The following is an 18,980-nucleotide window of genomic DNA, read 5'->3' as shown; positions in this document are numbered from 1 at the left end:
CAACCCCAAACCTCAGAAGCCCAGACCGCCCACCCGCCCCCTTCGTGTAACGCTCGCCTACAACCGCTCAGCCCCGCAACACGTTACACAACGGAGCGTCTAATTCAGTATGGTGACCTCACCGATGCTTTGCAGCACAAAGCGTAGCCACGACATCCGCATTTCACATACTACCAGCTTGATCAGATGTCCACGGCCTCGGTCGAGGCGGGCGATGGAGCGACGTTGATACATGGGTTTTACATTGCGTGGGAGGGTGTTAGGTGGTGTTAGGGGCTTGGTAGAAGGGATTCGATGATGATGGTGATGGGTAGTGTGGATGAGGTTGTAGCAGGGCCATGATGATGTCTTAAGCTGTCATGAGCAGCTCATCGCAATCCACTCCACCGTCTGGTTCACCCCACTGCCAAATATCCCCCAACTCACCTTCCACCATACGACCGGACCTCTAAACCCCCCACCCCACCTCAACACATCCGCCTCGTCAGTCGTACCCCAGGCCACATCACCGCCTCCCACAGCATCCTCGCTTACCCCTACCACCCCCTACGCGGCTTTTCGGCCAACGACCCTGTGAAGACTAGCAATGGGGTCACCGCTCGCCTACCCGCATTCTCACCTCTTACCGGGTGGACTGGGCGGGAGCGCGCGGCTGGGTGTACGCGACTTCGGTAGCAGGTACGGGAATAGGAAGGTAGGTAGATAGGTAGGTATGCGGATGCGGGTGCGGGAATGTGCAGGAGGGCGTTTAGCGGTGGAGGGTGTGTGTGTTGGCTTCGAGTATGGGGTTGGGAATGTAGGGATGGATTTTTCGGGATGAATGGGGTGGATGGGTCTGTGATGATACTTCCGCGCTGTTATTGGGAGAAGTGGGAATGTATCGCTGAGTGAGATCGCGAAAGCGATGACAATGCAAGTGACAACGAACGAATATGAACTTCTTCTGAATAATATATTATACGTTATGAGTTAAGATAGCTTAATCGCCTATGTAGTCGTAAAACATGTATACCATAGAGCCCAATACCGAAACACCAGTCCAACCTTTTTGCGTGGTATCATCCTTAAAAATATCGCCCATGATAAACGCCCTGCTCAAACCAAAACGCAAGGAAAGCAGTAACCGCGTAAAACAAACTTAACCATCAGTATCGCTCTTCCCACAGGTAATCGCCCTGATGAACCCACTCGGTTTCTTCTTCGCAAGCTTCTGTTCCGCGTCTCGCCGCCTTGCCCTCGCATTCTCCGCAGCTTCAATCCTAGCGCGTTCTAAACCTTGATCTTCTTTACTGATGTTCATGCTCTTCTTTGCCTTCTTGGGTGTCTCTCGCAAACACAGACTGGGCCTCGTGGCGTCGTTGTCGCTCTCAGTGCTGTCCATGCTACCTTTGCCTTCCCTGGGCCCACTACCTCGACCCTTGGTTTTGCGCCGGCCCATCCAGCTCGCGAGACCCGCTCTATCCGCGTCATCGTTGTCGCTATCCCAGTCGTCCCAGGCGCTGGTTGTGTTGTCCAGTTTGGTTGTTAGTGTGGTTTGGATGGGGCAGAGGGTGCTGTATTCTGATAAAGCTACACTGTCGGTGCGCGCGTGTGGGTAGGCGGGCTTTGGCAGTATTGCCGCGTTTGCTAGACTGGATCGTCGCGTGGAAGAGCGAGAATGGGTTGCCCATGGCGGTGGTGATGTAGGGGTTATGGGTGGTGAGTTCATTGTAGACCGGGGTAAAGGTGCTTGTTGCGCGATTTGTAAACGGAGGAATGGCTCGTTGGGGTCTGTGAGAGATGTCTTTCTTCTGTTTCGTATGGGGTCGTTGGAGAAAGCTTCCAGTTCGGGGGGTGGCTGTAGTGTGGACAGCCGGAATGAGGGGTCTGCAAGGTGCGCTGGTAGTGGACAGTACGACGTTCGTCGCGATGATGTTGTTGATGTTCGGATGTTGACATCTTCCCCATATGAGTTCTTGCGCAATTTAATAAGGTCAGTAGAGGCGAAGTTCCGAGAGGCTGGACTGATAGGCGGAGTGGTTTCGCCGCTGGAAGATGGCAAGATGATGGTTCTTGTACAACTTTCGCAAACTCCAGAGACATAGGTGATAGGAAGTGTACAGGTCTTGCAGGTAGCTAGTGTAGTCGAGACCGCTGTTGTGTGGCCACGTCTTCTGAAGTCGAAGCTTGGTATTGTCGGTGAAACGTCATTTGGTCTATGCCTTTTGTCTTTGATTGGAATCACTATGCGGTGGGGCTGTGGTGGCTGCATAGTCCTCTCTCTCGTTCTGGCCGTCTCCACAGCTTGCCTCTCGTACCTATCCCACATCTCCGCAGTCGTCGCTGGATTTCCTGGTGGTGGTCGGGGATCCATGAGAGGTGATGGGTTTCTTGCTAGGGCTGGAGAGTTCTGGGGCGCGAGTCTGGCCACTGTCGATGTAGCCATATAGCGACTATGTTTCAGTGTTGGAGATGGTGAGGAGTGATAGCGTGAGGAAAGGGAGGTGTTGGGCCTACGATGCAAAGAAACTTTGGTAAGAGTCTGGGTTCGTAGACGATATATACTGGTGCGAGTCCAGGGTACCGGGGCCAAGCGGTGAGACAGGGTGGTTATCAGGTTATAAGTCTAATCCAAATAAGTCACCATGCTTTGGCGGTGGCGGGGATACACTCCGATAGAGAGACTTTGGTGTAGGCTAGGATCAAGCGTCACGTTGCGCCGCATCCGCGGATTCGACAGCGCTGTACTCTATTGATCTTCGGTCGATGAACGTGCAGTAGCAGTAAGATCTCCGCGTCTCTTTGGCTGTTTAGCGGGAATGCGATATGTGCTTGGTCCAATAAGCGCCACGCCGTGCAACGCAAGGCGTCACCGTGGACCCGATGGGCAGGGTTCATGGGCGAAAAGCAAAGGTGCAAGGAAGCACTGTCTTGTCAGCATGCGATGGCGTCTGTCGAGAAACGCTCTAAAACGATGCAAATATGCCTGCGCATGCGGTATGCTTTGCAGCGCGCGTTGATGGCTCTGCTGATCCTCTTGACGGACGCCATGGGGAATCGGAACAAATGCAGTATATCCACCCAATTCAGCTAGCAAAGAAGTCGTGTCACTTGGACTCATTTGTGCGGTCGTAGACATGGCCGTGGGGTATTGTATTGGATCTCGTTCTTGTCGTACGGCGTCATTGAAACGTAACTCCATGTTCATTCTGAGACCCTTCATTGTTCGAGGGAAGAAGAAAAGACCGCACATGATTCGTGTCGCAATCTGAAGAGGACGATATGACGAAGATGAATTTACAGCTTCATGACGACTGGGCGCGCAATCCGAGACGTTGTGGCGTAAGGAAAAACGAGCTGTCGCGTCAGATAAAGCCTTAGATGCGAACGTCAGCGTCATCAGAGAAGGAAACCTTTCACACTGAAATCGATCACTCGCCATACGATCCATCTCAACTGCCCCTCCGTGTCATGTTCTGCGATGTGTCCAACGTTGCATTCGGGAAGCATAGCTCGGCTTCCATCCGTATCGTCGAGCGTCTGAGCACTGGCCGCGCGACCACCACCTTAGCAACGTGATTTGATAACGTGAGCGGTAGAAGCCGAGTCAATCCACTGTGGTGTGCTAGTTGGGATGCTTGGGTGGAGAGTTGAAGTTGTGGTTCCAAGGTCGCATCCCCCGCGGCCTTCACGCTGGTAGGCTTGGCGCGATGATTAGCGAGACGGGACGGGATGACGCCGCAACAACAATCATGCACGGCTTCTTGAGCGTCACTAAAGTGATCGATAAGTCTCCGACATGACGCAAGCCTCCTCTCGTCGCGCGGTGGAGATGCCTTAGCTCAGACCTCGGGGAATCTCCATCCGCAGTAACATGGAGAATGTTTGACTCGTTCCAAGGTCGTCTCATGAGGGACAGGCGCAGCGATTGAGGGCGCTCACAGGTTGACAAAGCAAAGAGATGAGCGCATGGCGACGCAATCTCACGAAGTCGTGATTACCACCGATCGTGTGTACGACAAGGACTGGCACGGCTGCCAAAGTTGGTTGTTGACACCATAATCGACATTCACATTGCCATCGACTGATCCACGCAACGGGATCGTGGCAGTCGGCAGTCGAAGCACGAATATACGCTACTGCCTTTCAGTCCGGCATCTCCCATGGCACTTGAGCGTTTCTTTTGTAGAGAAGGGCCTTCAGAATCGAGTCTGGCCGTCGATCATGGTGGGCACGGGATCTCGACCGGCCCCGCATGTCCCGGGACTGCATGAACGTCCAGCATGTCAGCACCAGACAGACCCCATACCCATATTAGCCATCTCCATTCAGCCAACCAAATAAGCAAGCATGGAGACACGACCGCATGTGTATATCAACAAATCTGGCGCCTGCTGCGCGTGAGAACCTTGGAAAGTTTCCTGGTTGACTAGTCTGCACCTGTAATCTTGCCTTGCACGGAACTCCGTAAGCCCTACATAGCATGCGTCCGACCACATGTCAACAATGTTTACCTTCCGCTGGGTGCTCCCCATGTCGCCCATTAAAGACAAGACTAAAAGCGATAGCGACGCACCTGCTTGGTCCTGGTTCTGAGTGGCAGTTTCCTACCCGAAGTAAAGGATCCCAAGGTCGAGATTACTGCTGGTTCCAAGGCTCTTGACATTATGATGGGCTTCCATTTCACCAGCCTGAGGGCTCTAGATCGCACTGACGGTACGGTGGTGTTGCAACAAGGTACGGTGATGCTCGTCTTTGTCCGTTCGAATGCGGAGCTAATTCGGCGCCTGCAGCTGGGTATGGTGAAAGTGCACCGGCAGACATCGTCCTCTTCCCACAACCCTCGCCAACCGACCCGAACGACCCTCTCCGCTGGCCACGATGGAAGAAACATGTCGCATTCGCTTCGGTGTGCGCCTTTACTTTCCTGACAAACTATTCGATCGCAGGGTTAGCGCCAGCGTTCCATATTCTCTCGCTCGAGTTTGATAAGCCGATGGACGAGACTGCGCATCTACTTTTATACCCCGTCTTGGTCTTGGGCGTGTTCAATTTCTTCTGGGTACCAATGGCCAATCATTTCGGGAAACGACCGGTTTTCGTATTCGCCAGTGCCCTGCTGTGCGCATGCTGCGTCTGGGGCGCCATGGCGAATTCGTTCAAGAGCCTTTTGTGGAGTAATATTGTCGCCGCGTTCGCAGGGTCTTCTACAGAAGCTCTGGGTGCTGCAATAGTCAATGTGAGTAATCCTGTACTACTTGCTCATATCCAAACCCAATCAAAGGGCAATGGGCTGAGCGATCTTGACCGACGAGCTGACTGAGTGTTCCCAGGACCTGTTCTTCCTGCATGAACGAGGCAGCAAGATGGGTCTCTATATGTGAGCATATATCCCCTCCCTATGTACCCTTTTCAGTACGCTGACTGTGCATCAGGAACGCGATAGCAGGTGGTAATACGGTGGGACCGTTGGTCTGCGGCTTCATCGCGACGAACCTCAGCTGGCGATGGCACAAGTGGATTGCTGCAATTCTGACCGCACTCAACTTCCTCACGATACTGCTCTTAGTCCCTGAGACTCGATACGCGCGTGAGCATATCAAAGGCGCTGGTGTGGCTATCTGTCCTTCAAACGATAAGATCGTCATGGCGGAAGAGAAACATCTTCGCCCAAAATCGAGTAACCGCATCTTGCACCAAGAGGTAAAGAACACATGGAGGCAGGAGCTGAGCCTGTGGAGTGGCGTCTCGGAGACGAGTCTGGTGAAGCTGTTTATACGGTATGTATTTATTCAGCGGGGCGGGGAAGCCGATGCTAACGTCTAGCAGACCGTGGCCGATGATCGTGTATCCCGCGGTCATATACGCGTTTCTCTGCTACTCCATATCCCTGGTCATTACCATCGCGGTCAACATTCTCAATCCGTTCGTGCTGCAAGCACCTCCGTACAATTGGAGCCCACAGATCAACGGCCTGATCAATATCCCAGGCCTTTTGGGCAATGTGATCGGGGCTTGGGCAGGAGGTAAGTCACAATTGAGCACCACGTAGCCAGGAAACGTGCTGATTGAATACAGGTGACCTCGTGGACGCGTGGTGCAGGTGGCGAACAAGGAAAATGCTCGGCATCTACGAGCCAGAAACACGACTATACCTGGTGGGCATTCCGTTGGTGATCACAACAGCAGGCTGTCTTGTGTTCGGCTACGGTGTTCAGAACGCCATGTCGTGGGTTTCGCTCTTTTTTGGGTACGGCATGATCTCGATCGCGCTCACAGCCATGCCAACGATCACTATAGCGTATGTGAGCGACTGCGCATTTCCAGTCAACTCGGACGTACTGCTGCTTGTGAACGGGCTGAAGAACATCGTGGCATTTGGCTTCCTCTTCGGTGTAATCCCTTGGGCTGAAGAGGCGGGTTTTGTCCGAGCTTTCGGTACCCTGGCTGGGGTCTTCGCTGGCATAGTCGGCATCGGTGCTGTCTTGTTGGTTATTTGGGGCGCCAGCATACGCCACACTTCGGCACAGTGGAGGGTCATCCTAGAGTGAGCAATGCGGTAAAATCAATGTAATATGTAGATTGAAAGCCTGATGAACACGTGTAAGATGCCGTGCGATCCAATGACCCGTATCGGAACACATGCCGTGGAAGGCAAAGTACAAACAACGCTTGCTCATCATGTCTGGGATTGCTATGCAGGGGTCTTGTCTATGAGCTTGGTGTGCATCTTCTCAATCTCGGGGATGATAAGAGATTCGATTTCCAGAGAAGGCTCGCCCTGCGGTACCCCTTTCTCTGTTGCAAGTGATTCGCTTGCTTGAACGTCCTTCTTGGTCAAGGGATCGGCCAACCCGACAAGTGATGGCATTCCTGACAAGCTCTTCGTTCTACGGCTGGTGGGTACGCGTATCCATTTTTCGTCATCGAAGACGGACACGAACACGACTTCCCATTTCCGAGTGGCTAGTAGATTTCCGATTACAAGATGGTGCGAGTATTTGTTCAGGGCGTATTTGGCTTTGGTAACCAGCAAGGCAGGGTCAGTCTCCAGCTTGAAGCTCACAATCATCGCATCGGGCGCCCAGCCATCCACCAGCTGCTTGAGGAACTTAGGTACCGGCTCGAGATCGATGATCAGACTCTTTCCTTCAGTACGCGCAGCCGGTGGCTTTACGTCGCCCCCACGGGCGCCATCTGGGCCCTGGTGGAACTCTTCGTTGGACTGTATCTTGTGTTCGACCATGCGGTCTTGGGGTACGAAGAAGTCAGACACGGCGGCGGCCAAGTAGAACATGGCTTTCGGCCCAAGTGGACGCATGAGTTGCGCAACCTCGCGCAGATTCCACAGGTACTCGGTGATGGTCACGTATGACAGGATCAATAGCTTGTTCTCTCGCTTGACCTCCGTGTACTGGCGCAACACGCGCAACATCTGGTCCTGGTGCTGTTCATCCACCACTACCTGTCCATTTTCCTCCTTCATGTAGTCCAGGAATGAGCGCGTGTTGTGCGAGTAGTGTCGTGAGAAAGGCAACAGCGAAAACTGTCGGTGCAGGAAGATGACGGCATAGCCATTTTGGAGGAAGTACTCAGCACTGGTGGCTCCCCGAGTACCGGCCGAGAAGTTGTCGATATAGCGGACTGTCTGCTGCTCTAGAGGCACTGTAGTGCCACCTGAAGTGACAAGCACGACACGACGGCCCTCGTCGGCATGACGCGTAATGAACTCGCGCGCAAGTGTCGTGTTCGTTTTGAGATCTTTTGGCGGGGGCTCATTGGCAAAATAGTGGCTTTCAGCCTGTTGTGCGCTCGTATCCGTCATGGTGTCATGATGGGGGTGTTCGGTCGTGTCGAAGGAGCTGAGCGAAGTACCGGCATGGCGGGGTAGCTCCGAGCTCACCTGGAGGGGCATGCTGAGTAAGACAGGCACCAGATAACGTCATAGGAGCTTTCTGTTAGATGCTTCAATTAACATCATCGTAAATGTTTCCTTGCTCTGCATCGTTGTTTAGATGCGTTCAGCCGCCGTCCCATGGTACTGCGATGGCCCAGAGGCGAACTAGAGACGACGAGCCAACCGCACCTTCCGCAGTTCATACGACTCATACGGAAGGAGACGCTCTCGAATGAGAAGTATCGCAACTGCGAGAACTTATGTGCATTGAATCTGAGGAAAGCGCCCGTTCCCTTAACGAAGCGTCCTGCAGCTGTTTAGTGCTCGCAATTCACCCAGCTCGTTACGTACCTGGGTGCACGCTCATAACAACTACACCGTTCCCGAGTGTCCATCACTTCCGCACGGCATATTCAAATATATGACGAACATAGATCGCGATGAATTGTACATTCCCCAAAACCTGCCCAGGCAGTGACCGATACGAGATGAGAAGCCTCGGTTCAAGATTCCCGAAAATGAACAGAATTCGTTTCGAGGCGGAACAGTATAAAAGAGCATCCGGATGCAACTCCGAGAAGGTGGACTCATTTCACCTAGTGACCTAATTAGGATTGGATATTTCGGCTACAGAACGTACGAGATTTTGAGTTCCCGTGCGACATTTACCACCTCGCGGAGTATACTCCTGCCGTACGCTACTGTCGTTCGTCGACACCTTAATCTGGGGCAAATGCTCGGGCGAATGTTCATCACTTTGACCGCAACAGCTGTGGGGGCTGGAAGAGCATTGTATGTAATCGAAGGGTGCGTTGATCCGGCTAATCTCGTGCATTCTAGTGGCGTGCACACGTACGCCCAGGGATATTACAGTCCATGTATCCATCGACCAGAACCCAAGCCGCTTCATTGAAACGACGTATCTGTAACGTCTTGATGAATTCAACGAATCAGACCTCGTTCTTCCAAAGGCCAGATAGGGATGAGTTGCGTCAGGTACAGCCGGACCGAGTTCAGCATGCGTCACTTACGAAGTCTTCAAACTTCCGTCTAAACAGCTCAGCTCAGGAGCTAGTGTACAGGGCGTTTAGACGCTCCGCAGCCGAAGTGATGAGATTGCATATTCACGTTGACGCAAGTGATTGAAGGTTTCAGCGCAGTGGTCAGTCTAAACTCAATGACTGCGACCTTGAGAAATGGACACTGATGACCAGAGCGTACACATGCGAGGCAGTATCCATCCTTCCTAAAGTTAAACTCCTTGTGCGCGACGAAACAAGTGGATTGTTGGCTGGAGATAGGGAAAGGTGATGCAGCTAGAAACATGTGATGACATTAGCTTTGAGGCGAAATGAGCTGCGGTCCGTAGTCTAGAGGGGATGCATAGCCGCAATTGACGTGGCATGTTGCCACAAGCAGTGAACAGTCCAGAACAGGTCGACGATCCAGTTCGTGATGTGAAACCTTCAGCAAATGACTCAACCTTATCAAACTGATAGGACAAACTGATTCGAAGAAGAGGGTGAACAAGGGTTGACCAATTTTGCTGCCATTGACATTTGCGATACGGACTACAAAACTATGAATCGATAATATGCTGTCTTCAGACTGAAGGAGCCTGATCTCTGTGGCGAAGCAGAGTCTAGTCCTTTGAACCATGGACAAGTCAAGCGATTTGGCGCGATCAGGTGCGGATAGTCGATTGTAAGGCGAAATGCGCAAGGTATGATGGTTCGCGGGATGGCTTGCTTGGACAGAGGCGCTGAGGCGGCAGTATTTCCTTGACGTTGGCCAGTCATTTGAAAAGCTGTAGCGCGCTGGTGAAAACACCGCTCAACGACCCGGGCGAAGAATTCATAGCTTGTCTCGGGTTGTGTCGATCCAGGAATAAAAATCGCAGTATCTACGCTTACATCATATGCCTCAAAGATATGAAGCGATCGTGAATATTGGAAGCGTAATGATAGTAGAAAGGAGCTCATGCGTTCGAACTGTCGACGAGCAAGATGATCTGGGTCGCGGTATCGAGCACCAATGACACCAGGAGAACTCATGATACAGCTGAATGAAGGATTCGCGGTTGCTTAATGTGGGAAGAGCTTGTTCAGGTGCAGCCTACTTCGATCGATGAGGAGTAGCGAATGCATTTAGGGGGGACAAAAGAGCTGAAAACTCCAGGCAAGACTGGCAATGACTCTCTGGTACCCGTGCCATCATCATGGAGATGGAAGTAGCAAGTGAAGTTGGTTGCATAAGACGCGAGGGAAATCGCGCTATCACGTGCGATCTGCAACTAGCGGATTTAGGTAAGCAAACAGCGCGTTTACGAAGTGAGAGCACCAACTTGCCGGTAACGACTTCCCTCCGTCGCGCCTTCAACTCCCCATTACCGTGGTCGTCTTGCTTCACAAGTATTACAATATTCTGACGCGACCGCAAACATGTAAGAAATCAAAGTCCGCGACAGACCTGACAGGCGAAGCTAACACAGCGCAGGGAGGCGTTCAACGACATCTACCTCAACCTTTCGCGGAAGCCTGGCGCGACTCGATTCTCCGACTCTGGCTTTGGCTGGAAGCCCGCAAACGGCGAAACCTACACTTGCGACCAGTCACAGATCCAGCAAGCGCAGTGGAGCCGAGCATCACGCGGATACGAAGTCAAGATTCTCTCGCGCAACGACGGCGTGATACAACTCGATGGCTTCAAGCAGGAGGATTTCGACCGCGTCTCCAAAGTCTTCAAGACTTGGTACGGCATCGGGCTGGACAACCGGGAGCATGCGCTGCGTGGCTGGAACTGGGGAAAGGCCGACTTTGGGAAGGCCGAACTCACCTTCAACGTAGCCAACCGCCCCGCCTTCGAAGTCCCCTACACCGAAGTGTCCAACACGAACTTGGCGGGCAAGAACGAAGTCGCCGTCGACTTCTCGTTGCCTGCCGATGGCGACGCTGGCGCAAACGGAAATCTGGGAGGCGCAAGGTTCAGAGGCAAGAAGTCGGCAGGCGCCCGCGACCAGCTTGTCGAGATGCGCTTCTACATACCCGGTACTGCGTCGAAGAAGGAGAAGACAGAGGACGGCGAGGACGCCTCTGGGGCTGAGGACGTCGAGGAGACCAATGCCGCCAACCTGTTCTACGAGACGCTGATGGAGAAGGCCGAGATTGGAGAAGTCGCTGGTGACACATTTGCCACTTTCTTGGACATCCTACATCTCACTCCCAGGTATGGCACTCGCATCTGTAGTTTTGGAAGAAGTACTGACCCATTGGCAGAGGTCGATTCGATATCGACATGTACGAGAGCTCCTTCCGGTTACGCGGTAAAACATACGACTACAAGATTCAGTTCGACTCGGTCAAGAAGTTCATGGTTTTGCCAAAACCCGACGACATGCACACTTTGATCACCGTCGGTCTCGATCCTCCCCTCCGCCAGGGTCAGACGCGATACCCATTCCTCGTAATGCAGTTCAAGCGCGATGAGGAAGTTAATCTCGACCTCAACATGAAGGGAGACCTTTTGGAGGACAAGTACAAGGACAAGCTTCAGTCGCACTATGAAGCCCCGATTGCTACAGTTGTGGCAGATATCTTCAGGGGACTCAGTGGGAAGCGCATCACCAGGCCGTCTCGCGACTTCATCAGCCACCACGAGCAGTCGGGTGTCAAGTGTTCCATCAAGGCCAACGAGGGTCATCTGTTCTGCCTCGACAAGGCCTTCATGTTCATCCCTAAGCCTGCGACATATATCAGCATGGACAACATTGCCTCTGTGACCATGTCGCGTGTTGGTGGAGCCATGGCCGCCAGCCGCACATTTGATATCACTTTCAGCATGAAGAACGGCATGGCTGAACATCAGTTCTCGAACATCAATCGGTCAGTTTACTTCCACAACCCGAAAAGCTGAGCTAACACCAAGTAGTGAGGAGCAACAGCCACTCGAGAACTTTTTCCGTGCAAAGGGCATCAAGACTAAGAACGAGATGGCGGACGACGTAAGTAACATTGTCCCTTTTGCTCGAGACGTGCTGACGCAACGATATAGTCTGGAGCCATTCTGGCAGCTGCTCTCCAAGACGAAGACCTCGCGTCCAGTGACGATGGAGCTCCAGCGAACCGCGGTAGCGCCGACGAAGATGACGAAAGTGTCGACGAGGACTTCCAGGCCGATTCGGAATCGGAGGTTGGCGAAGAATTTGACTCCGACCATCAGAGCAGCGGGTCCGACAGCGATGCTGAAATGGAAGATGCGGAGAGTGACGCCGGCGAGGCGGTACCAGAACGTCCCAAGAAGAAGCAGAAGGTGTCGCAATAGCGACAGCCCTTGCAATAACCGTAAGCGCGCACGGGTGGACGGGTGGGCGGCGGTGAAGGCGGCCGCACCAGCATCCGATGCTTGCGTGCTCATCGAAGATTGGGAAATGCGATGATGAGAGAGGTTCATCGCGCTGCCGCTGTTAACGCTTCCAGCGCCTTATCGTCAAAGCTCGCTCAGGTCGTGGAGGTTATTCCGACATTTCCCATAGGTTATTATGCTTCTTGGCGGGGTCGTAGGAAGTGAAGTTCCGGCTGCGAAGACAGGGAAAACCGCCCCTAATGCGTTGGTAGTCCAGGTAGAAGGGCCGACCTGCATCCTTAGCCGAACGCGCAGCGACCAGGAGAAAAGTTTAAATTCAGTGGCAAGTTAGCGTCCATAATCCGGCTAGTCTTCCCCCAGCGCACGTCTGCAGCGTCTGCAAGTGGTGTATGCATAGCAACTCGGCCATGGCTCGGCTGACTGCGGCGCTTGACGCGACCTGGCGTGGGCGCGGCGGGCCCAGGTTAGTTCCTTACACTGAGGTCTGGCTTCTCACACACCAGCTAAATTGAGCAACGCGAGCGCGATTCAGATTACTGCACTAGCCCAGGAGCAAGCCTTTCGTCGATTTTCGTAACCTTGCTCATGGTGACGGTGGATCCGCAACTGGCGCGAACCCATGCTAGACCCCGCATCTAACCATCGAGTATCAAACGCTTTATCGCCCGCGACATACTGGTATAGATATAGGGCAGCTCTCTCCGACTCATGTGGATGCTTTTTCTTACCCACTTCCCTCGGCTCGAGGCTATGATATCTTAAGCTTTTCGCATCAAGACCCACACGATTGAACTACGTTGAAATGCGATCACGAACCGGATGGTATGTCGACCTGTCTTTCCACGTCGTCGCCCACTGACGCCTCCCGCAGTCTCACTTGCCGTCAGCGGAAGCTGAAGTGTGATGAGAAGAAGCCCGTGTGCGGACAATGCACCAAGGCCTCAAGAGAATGCATTCCATCCTCAGGCATCGTCTTTCGCCACCAACACAATGCCTCCATGAACGGCGAAGACTCAGGGGACGAGAACTCGCTGAAGGGCTTCTACGCCTACAAAAACACATTCGATGAGGACGCCATCTGGATGGATATCCCCAAGCATGGTAGGTCCTGTCTCACGTAACCCATGTAGCTTGGCTAACGCCTTACCCAGTCACCTTCATCAACACCACCAACCCGTACCTGGATCCCGGGACACCCGACTTTGACACAATGTCGACAGCTTCCATGGAGTCGCCTGGCCCATTCGAGGCTCGCTCTTTGCCTTCATGGCGCACACACAGCAACTTCCATTCAGTTACCAGCACACCATCGAGCATGGGGCCCGAGATGCCTCCTACCAGCGTTCCTTTCTGTTATACCCCCGACCTAGAAAGTCTACCACCACTGATGCAGTCACCACCCGCATCTGTTGTAGGCACCCCACTCTCGCCTCCTCTATCATTATGCAACCGAAGAATACATCCCGTGATGGAATTCCCAGCTTCCACAGCGTCGCCGCCCATAGACCCTCGCCTCAACTCACCGTACGACTCGGCCGACCACATGCACCGCTCAGTTTCAATATCAAGCTCACGGCGATCACCACCTCGCTCGGACGTCAGCATGTCCACTCAAGATGACCACGAAATCGCGTTCCTTCTCCGGTGGTTCTCAGAAGGCCCCGGTTACTGGATGGACCTATTCGACCTTGGCACTTACTTCGCGTCTTACGTCCCCGTACAGGCGCGTGACAACCCATTACTCAAGTACGCAGCTGTTGCCTGTGCGGCGAAGGCTCTTGCTCGTGTTCAGGGTCGTAAGCCTGTTATGGGAGGCAGTGTAACGCGTCAAGCTAGGATGGAGCAGTACCCCGAGGCACCACTGGTCGACTGGAAGCACAAGGCAGCGGTATACTATGATACTGCTGTGTCACTACTGTTGCACGCTCTCAAGATGGACGTCGCCTCCTCTCCCGACGAGTCAGAGTGCGAGCAAAGACAGCAAAACTCCGCCTACGACGGACCAGCACACAAACGACGACGAACTTCCAGCAACACCTCATTCGTAGCAAACACCGACGAACTGTTGGCCGCCTCTGCTATTCTCTGTGTCTATGAGTTCTTAGACACTTCCGTTTCGGATTGGGCGAAGCACCTGAATGGTGCAAAGTCCCTCCTTGTCCTTTCACAAGAGCATGTTATGCCATTACAACTACCAACACCCACATCATCGATGCCATCCGCAAACTTCAACTTCACATCAAAAGCTCGGCGAGCAACGTTCTGGAACATTGCCAGACAAGACATGCTCGCAGCCTTCATCAACAAGACAAACACAAGGCTAGACACCGATGACTTGACGCTGTGGAGAGAGGCTGGCCTCATGATCGACGAGCGAGGCTACATAATGCCTAGCAACACGACAGCAACCGGTTACCCCGACGAGGAGAAGGTGATGAGGGAAGACCTCATCTGCAACGCCCTGGTCTGGCTCATGGCCAAGCTAGTCAACTTCATGGCTGCGGGAGACGAAGTCTCAAACGAAGCCGGCATGAGTTGGGCTGGCGTTCCTCAGCGGACCCTTCTGGATTACTGGTTTAGTCTCCGCAAGCAGTTCCAGGTGTGGCACGACGGACTACCGGTGACTTTCAAACCTTCTGCCAGGGTGGCACCCGCCCAAACGTCCGGACCGATGTTCAACAACGATAATGCCTCCATGTTTGCAGAGGTCTGGTACTCGATTCCCATGTGCGCCTCGACGATGCAGACATACCACATGTCGCAGATTCTCCTGTTCATGAACAAGCCACACGAGTCCACCCAGGGGCGCAGCACCGTCGTCGCACGCATGAACTCGTACCAGTCCGTTCTGGCCATGTGCCAGAAGCACAGCCGCGAAATTGTTGGCATTTCGCTCGCTCGGTCAGATGAAGCGGTCCGGATCCACTCTGTGCAGCCCCTGTTCACTGCGGGTCAGTGCCTCAGCGATGCTCGAGAGCGCCAAGTCGTATTACATCTCCTACGAGACATTGAGTCGGACATTGGTTGGGCGACCGACTACCGCGTGCGCCAGCTATTCGAGCAGTGGCAAGGCGAAGAATCAGAGGGCCTGGTACCATGAGCACTCCACTTGGAGGCATCCAACCAGCCACAAACTTTGTCCCCTGGGCCCTTAGCAAGCCCGCCGCCAGCCTGCTGTCAGCTTCAGCCATGAGTCTAGGTACCTCCCGACAGCTTAGTCTGGGATGCAGAGTACCTGCTACGAGGAGCCACTAGCGTGCGCCTGGCCCTTGTCCATGGTGCGGGAACTATCGGAAGACTAGAGCAACACGAACTGTCATTCCAAGCCGACACATGTTGCCAGGCCTCTTTGAGCGCAGCGCCGATGATCGGACGGTCTGCTGCAATGCGACCGCACGGGCTGCAAGCTTCAGATTACTCAAGAGACGTGTAGAAAGAAGGTTAGATAGCTAGAAGAAATCAGGATTGCGGTATTAGCCCCTTCCAATCTAGATAACACATATACAAAATCACCACAGAAGCTTATCAGGCTCTACACCAATTTACTTGCCCACGTATCTTGTCTGCACGTGTGACCTGCAAACTCGCTCAACCCTACCCTATAGTCACGATGCACCAAACAACATGACAACATCATTTCGAAGCTGAACCCTTTGACCGCTACCGCCTGTGCCGTTCTACCCGGGTAGCTTGATCCGTACCCCATACCCACTTTGTAAACTACGATTCTAGCTCCTCCACTTTCAACTATACGCACGAGTTTTCCTTCCAGAAGACAGACTTGTGGTTGTCTAGCAAACGCTGCTACACCGGTCGGTGTTTGACCACGAGCGCAAGTCTCATCTGAACCCCCACTTTTCCGCCTTCGCCGCCAGTGCGGATCCGGTTCGCGACCGGATGGCTACTTACGCGCGAGACACAATCGAGAGCCCTGCATATATTGGCCTACTTCTTTGCAATCACGGCGGCCCAATTTGCTCGAGCATGGATTGGCGATGTATGACGCACGCCTGAATACATGCGTGCTATACCTTGGCAATGTCTGAGACACCCATGGTTGTTGTGCTCCAATTTGCTAATCGGAGACTTTGCCCGCGGTCCTATGTGGCGGTGCTTCGGCGCAACGAAGATCGTTATATCACAGGTCACCTTATCCGTCACCTTGTTAGGCAATCCGTGATGCGGTTGCTGTCACAAGACACGTAATTGTGAGGTTGGTGGCAGGCGTCGCTGATCGCTTCGGACGCGTTCTCTGGTGATATTCTCTCGGCGAATAGAGAAACGTGGTTTAGAGTTTGGTCCCTAGAGGAAACGCCTGGGACGGGAACAGACGAGGTGCGTGCGTGCCTCGTAACGAGTCGGGGCTTTAGCATCAGGGTATCCCTGCTCGGTGTCTTGGCGGGGTGCTTTTGTGGAGGATGCTTGGTAGTCTGATGATGCACAATAACTCCACGCCTTGAATATGCACGCGTTTGCTGGCTGGCGAGCGGGAACTGCCTCCATGACATCACTCTCATGCACCTTGAATCCTTCGCTGTGTAAAGTATGGCCGACGAGCACTGTGGGCGTCCCACGGCGCGTTTACAGCGTGAAGATTATGCATCTTGTACACCGCAACGCTGTGACTACGCTAGCTGGTCGATGTTTGACCTGACCGGACGGTGGCTGCGTCTCCCAGGTCTCCTAATCTTAAAGCTGCAGCTACGGCACCTATGCACATGCAAGCAAGACACCGCTCCCACTATGCACGATGGCGTAGCCATGAAAACCATGGATAAGCGAAGGATAGGATACAAGGGCTTCTCGAAGATTTCCTGCTGCAGGTTAGTGAGGCTTAACGGCGCGTAGTGCACGCTACTGCAGGTTTTCATGCATTTCGTTAGTGCGCGGGCAGGCTGATGGTGTAGGGATCACCGGATTCCCCTTTTGGGGGCCAGCACCTGCGGCTCCGGGGTTTTGCCGTGAGTTGGGCGATGGAACGCAACACGCGTAAAGTAGGTGTGAGATTTGTGGTCTGATTATGACGTATGGATCTACTGCTTTGAGCTTTGAGATGATTGTTTGCGGACCTCTGTACAGCCGAAATAGCCATCGCATCCTAGTCCTGTGATATGTCTCGAATAATCTTGCGTAAACTTCGTTCCAAAGTGTGACAGGAGTTTCAATCCGCTAGTAATCTCTAGCTCGGCCAACGGAACAGTAGGTCAAGACGCTCGCGCAAGGTGTCTCAGCACCCTGTTAGGCCGTATGTGGAAGAATGCACGAGATAGTTTGATGCATGGCAACGTGCATACCTCGTGGTTGGGCTCGAGCTAAGACATTGTCCAAGCAATTGATAGTTGCACTTGCTCCAGAGTACTCACTATGCTTGCTGCCGATCCATCGCCGATACCAGCTTTTGCAATCCCCCACGGCATCTCGATGGCCCATGCAGGCATTTGCCGATAGTCGAATTCAAAATGCAGTCTGGAAACCGAATGGCCTTTGAGAACTAGACACGAGGCTGTGTACGCGGATCAAAGTATGCTGTTGAGCGCCTCGGTTCATGTCGCATCTTGCCTCAGCTCTCGCTTTCACTGACCGCCGCAACGCTGGGCGCTGTCGACAGCGTGCGATACGACGGCCACGGTAGCCGGTCTGAGCTTTACCAGCCACCCCTCCACATCCCGCTTGCCCTGGTGGTGTTGAGAAACACGTTGTCGCGCTAACGGCTACCTGCTTCCGATTTAGCCGACTGCCAATATCCATTACACCTTCGCGGGCAGGCTGAGGTCGTTTCGTATCAACCGCAAGCTGTTATCGCCGACCTTGTTGGCAGAGAGAGCGGCCAACCTCGGTCTGAGTCTGCGACTGGGGTGGCGATGTCATCGCAAATCGATGATTTGATGAGGGGTGTTGATCTTGGGGTCGCGGTAAGTAAATTGGCGGGTCCCTGAATCCCAGTTAGCTGGTTGGAAAGATCTATCCGACGGAACGATGGAACCGGAGGACCGTGCGTGCGTCAGCCAAAAATGTTTTGTCCTGTTGACATGTGCTTGGAACCGGGCCGGGGTAGGGGAGTGGGTGGAATGTCGCGGGCTCATAGTGTTTTCGCCGTTGTCACGGAATCAACCGTGGGCATGCATGACATACTCTAGTAAGACCGAACCTTGAGGGGGGCAATCTTCACCCTCGAGGGAAAACATCCCCTCCCCCGGTATCTGAGACGTGGGATGTGGGTGCAAAGGTAAATCGCGCCGCTTGATACCTGGAAAGTATTGACGAGACGGTCACACGATAACCCTGTCGACGTTGGTGAGATCCATCCATGGATGCGAGGGGTCCCATGACGTCACTGCAAGGAATTCCGCAGCTCCCCACGTGCAGCTTTCGTTTTGCAATCCTTGGGCTGCAGCGCAGTTCCTGTCGCCATGATGAAGACGTTGAGCTGGTATAACGGTATATGCCGGTCTCAGGCCGATGCCGAAAATATTGCGAGGCGGCAGCGGTCGAGCGGCTGGACGCTGCCGAAGTTCGACGAGCCGTTCGGCGGAATGGGGATCTTTAAGGTTATTGGAGCTTCGCACCCATGAAGCAAGAGAAGTTCTCAAAGGGTTGAGGTTGGATTTGAAGGCGTTGGATAGTGTCGTGTCCAGTATGTGTTGCCATACTTCGAGAAGATCTAGGTAGGGCAAGAGCAAGGCGGGCAAGGCTGAGAAGACGTATGCGAACCCGAATCCGAAAACTGCTACACCGAAACTGA

The 18,980-nt window shown here is 53.5% G+C and overlaps 5 protein-coding genes across 5 annotated transcripts; 3 read left to right on the top strand and 2 right to left on the bottom strand.

Annotated features, from left to right (window-relative positions):
- Positions 1-1,138: 1,138 nt before the first annotated feature.
- On the bottom strand, positions 1,139-1,670 carry J4E90_006787 (uncharacterized protein; the record flags this gene model as incomplete). Its single annotated transcript, XM_051436331.1, has 2 exons — positions 1,139-1,499; positions 1,576-1,670. The coding sequence occupies 2 exons, from the start codon at positions 1,668-1,670 to the stop codon at positions 1,139-1,141; spliced, it is 456 nt and encodes a 151-aa protein (XP_051290125.1).
- A 3,675-nt stretch (positions 1,671-5,345) lies between these two features.
- Positions 5,346-6,530, top strand: J4E90_006786 (uncharacterized protein; the record flags this gene model as incomplete). Its single annotated transcript, XM_051436330.1, has 4 exons — positions 5,346-5,359; positions 5,415-5,759; positions 5,809-6,005; positions 6,058-6,530. 4 exons carry the CDS (start codon positions 5,346-5,348, stop codon positions 6,528-6,530), a joined length of 1,029 nt encoding a protein of 342 aa, XP_051290124.1.
- A 143-nt stretch (positions 6,531-6,673) lies between these two features.
- On the bottom strand, positions 6,674-7,894 carry J4E90_006785 (uncharacterized protein; the record flags this gene model as incomplete). Its single annotated transcript, XM_051436329.1, has 1 exon — positions 6,674-7,894. One exon carries the CDS (start codon positions 7,892-7,894, stop codon positions 6,674-6,676), a length of 1,221 nt encoding a protein of 406 aa, XP_051290123.1.
- Positions 7,895-9,533: 1,639 nt separating this feature from the next.
- POB3 (FACT complex subunit) lies at positions 9,534-12,196 on the top strand (the record flags this gene model as incomplete). The annotated part of the gene is made up of 5 exons (XM_051436328.1): positions 9,534-9,580; positions 10,373-11,101; positions 11,152-11,757; positions 11,804-11,876; positions 11,927-12,196. 5 exons carry the CDS (start codon positions 9,534-9,536, stop codon positions 12,194-12,196), a joined length of 1,725 nt encoding a protein of 574 aa, XP_051290122.1.
- Positions 12,197-13,040: 844 nt separating this feature from the next.
- On the top strand, positions 13,041-15,338 carry AMTR1 (Transcription activator amtr1; the record flags this gene model as incomplete). Its single annotated transcript, XM_051436327.1, has 3 exons — positions 13,041-13,060; positions 13,110-13,339; positions 13,390-15,338. 3 exons carry the CDS (start codon positions 13,041-13,043, stop codon positions 15,336-15,338), a joined length of 2,199 nt encoding a protein of 732 aa, XP_051290121.1.
- Positions 15,339-18,980: the final 3,642 nt, after the last annotated feature.

Source organism: Alternaria incomplexa (assembly GCF_024043165.1).
Source record: "Alternaria incomplexa strain BMP 0042 chromosome Unknown scaffold_9, whole genome shotgun sequence".
NCBI lineage: Eukaryota > Fungi > Ascomycota > Dothideomycetes > Pleosporales > Pleosporaceae > Alternaria > Alternaria incomplexa.
The sequence above is the reverse complement of the archived record's forward strand: the minus strand, read 5'-3'. Positions and strand labels throughout refer to the sequence as shown.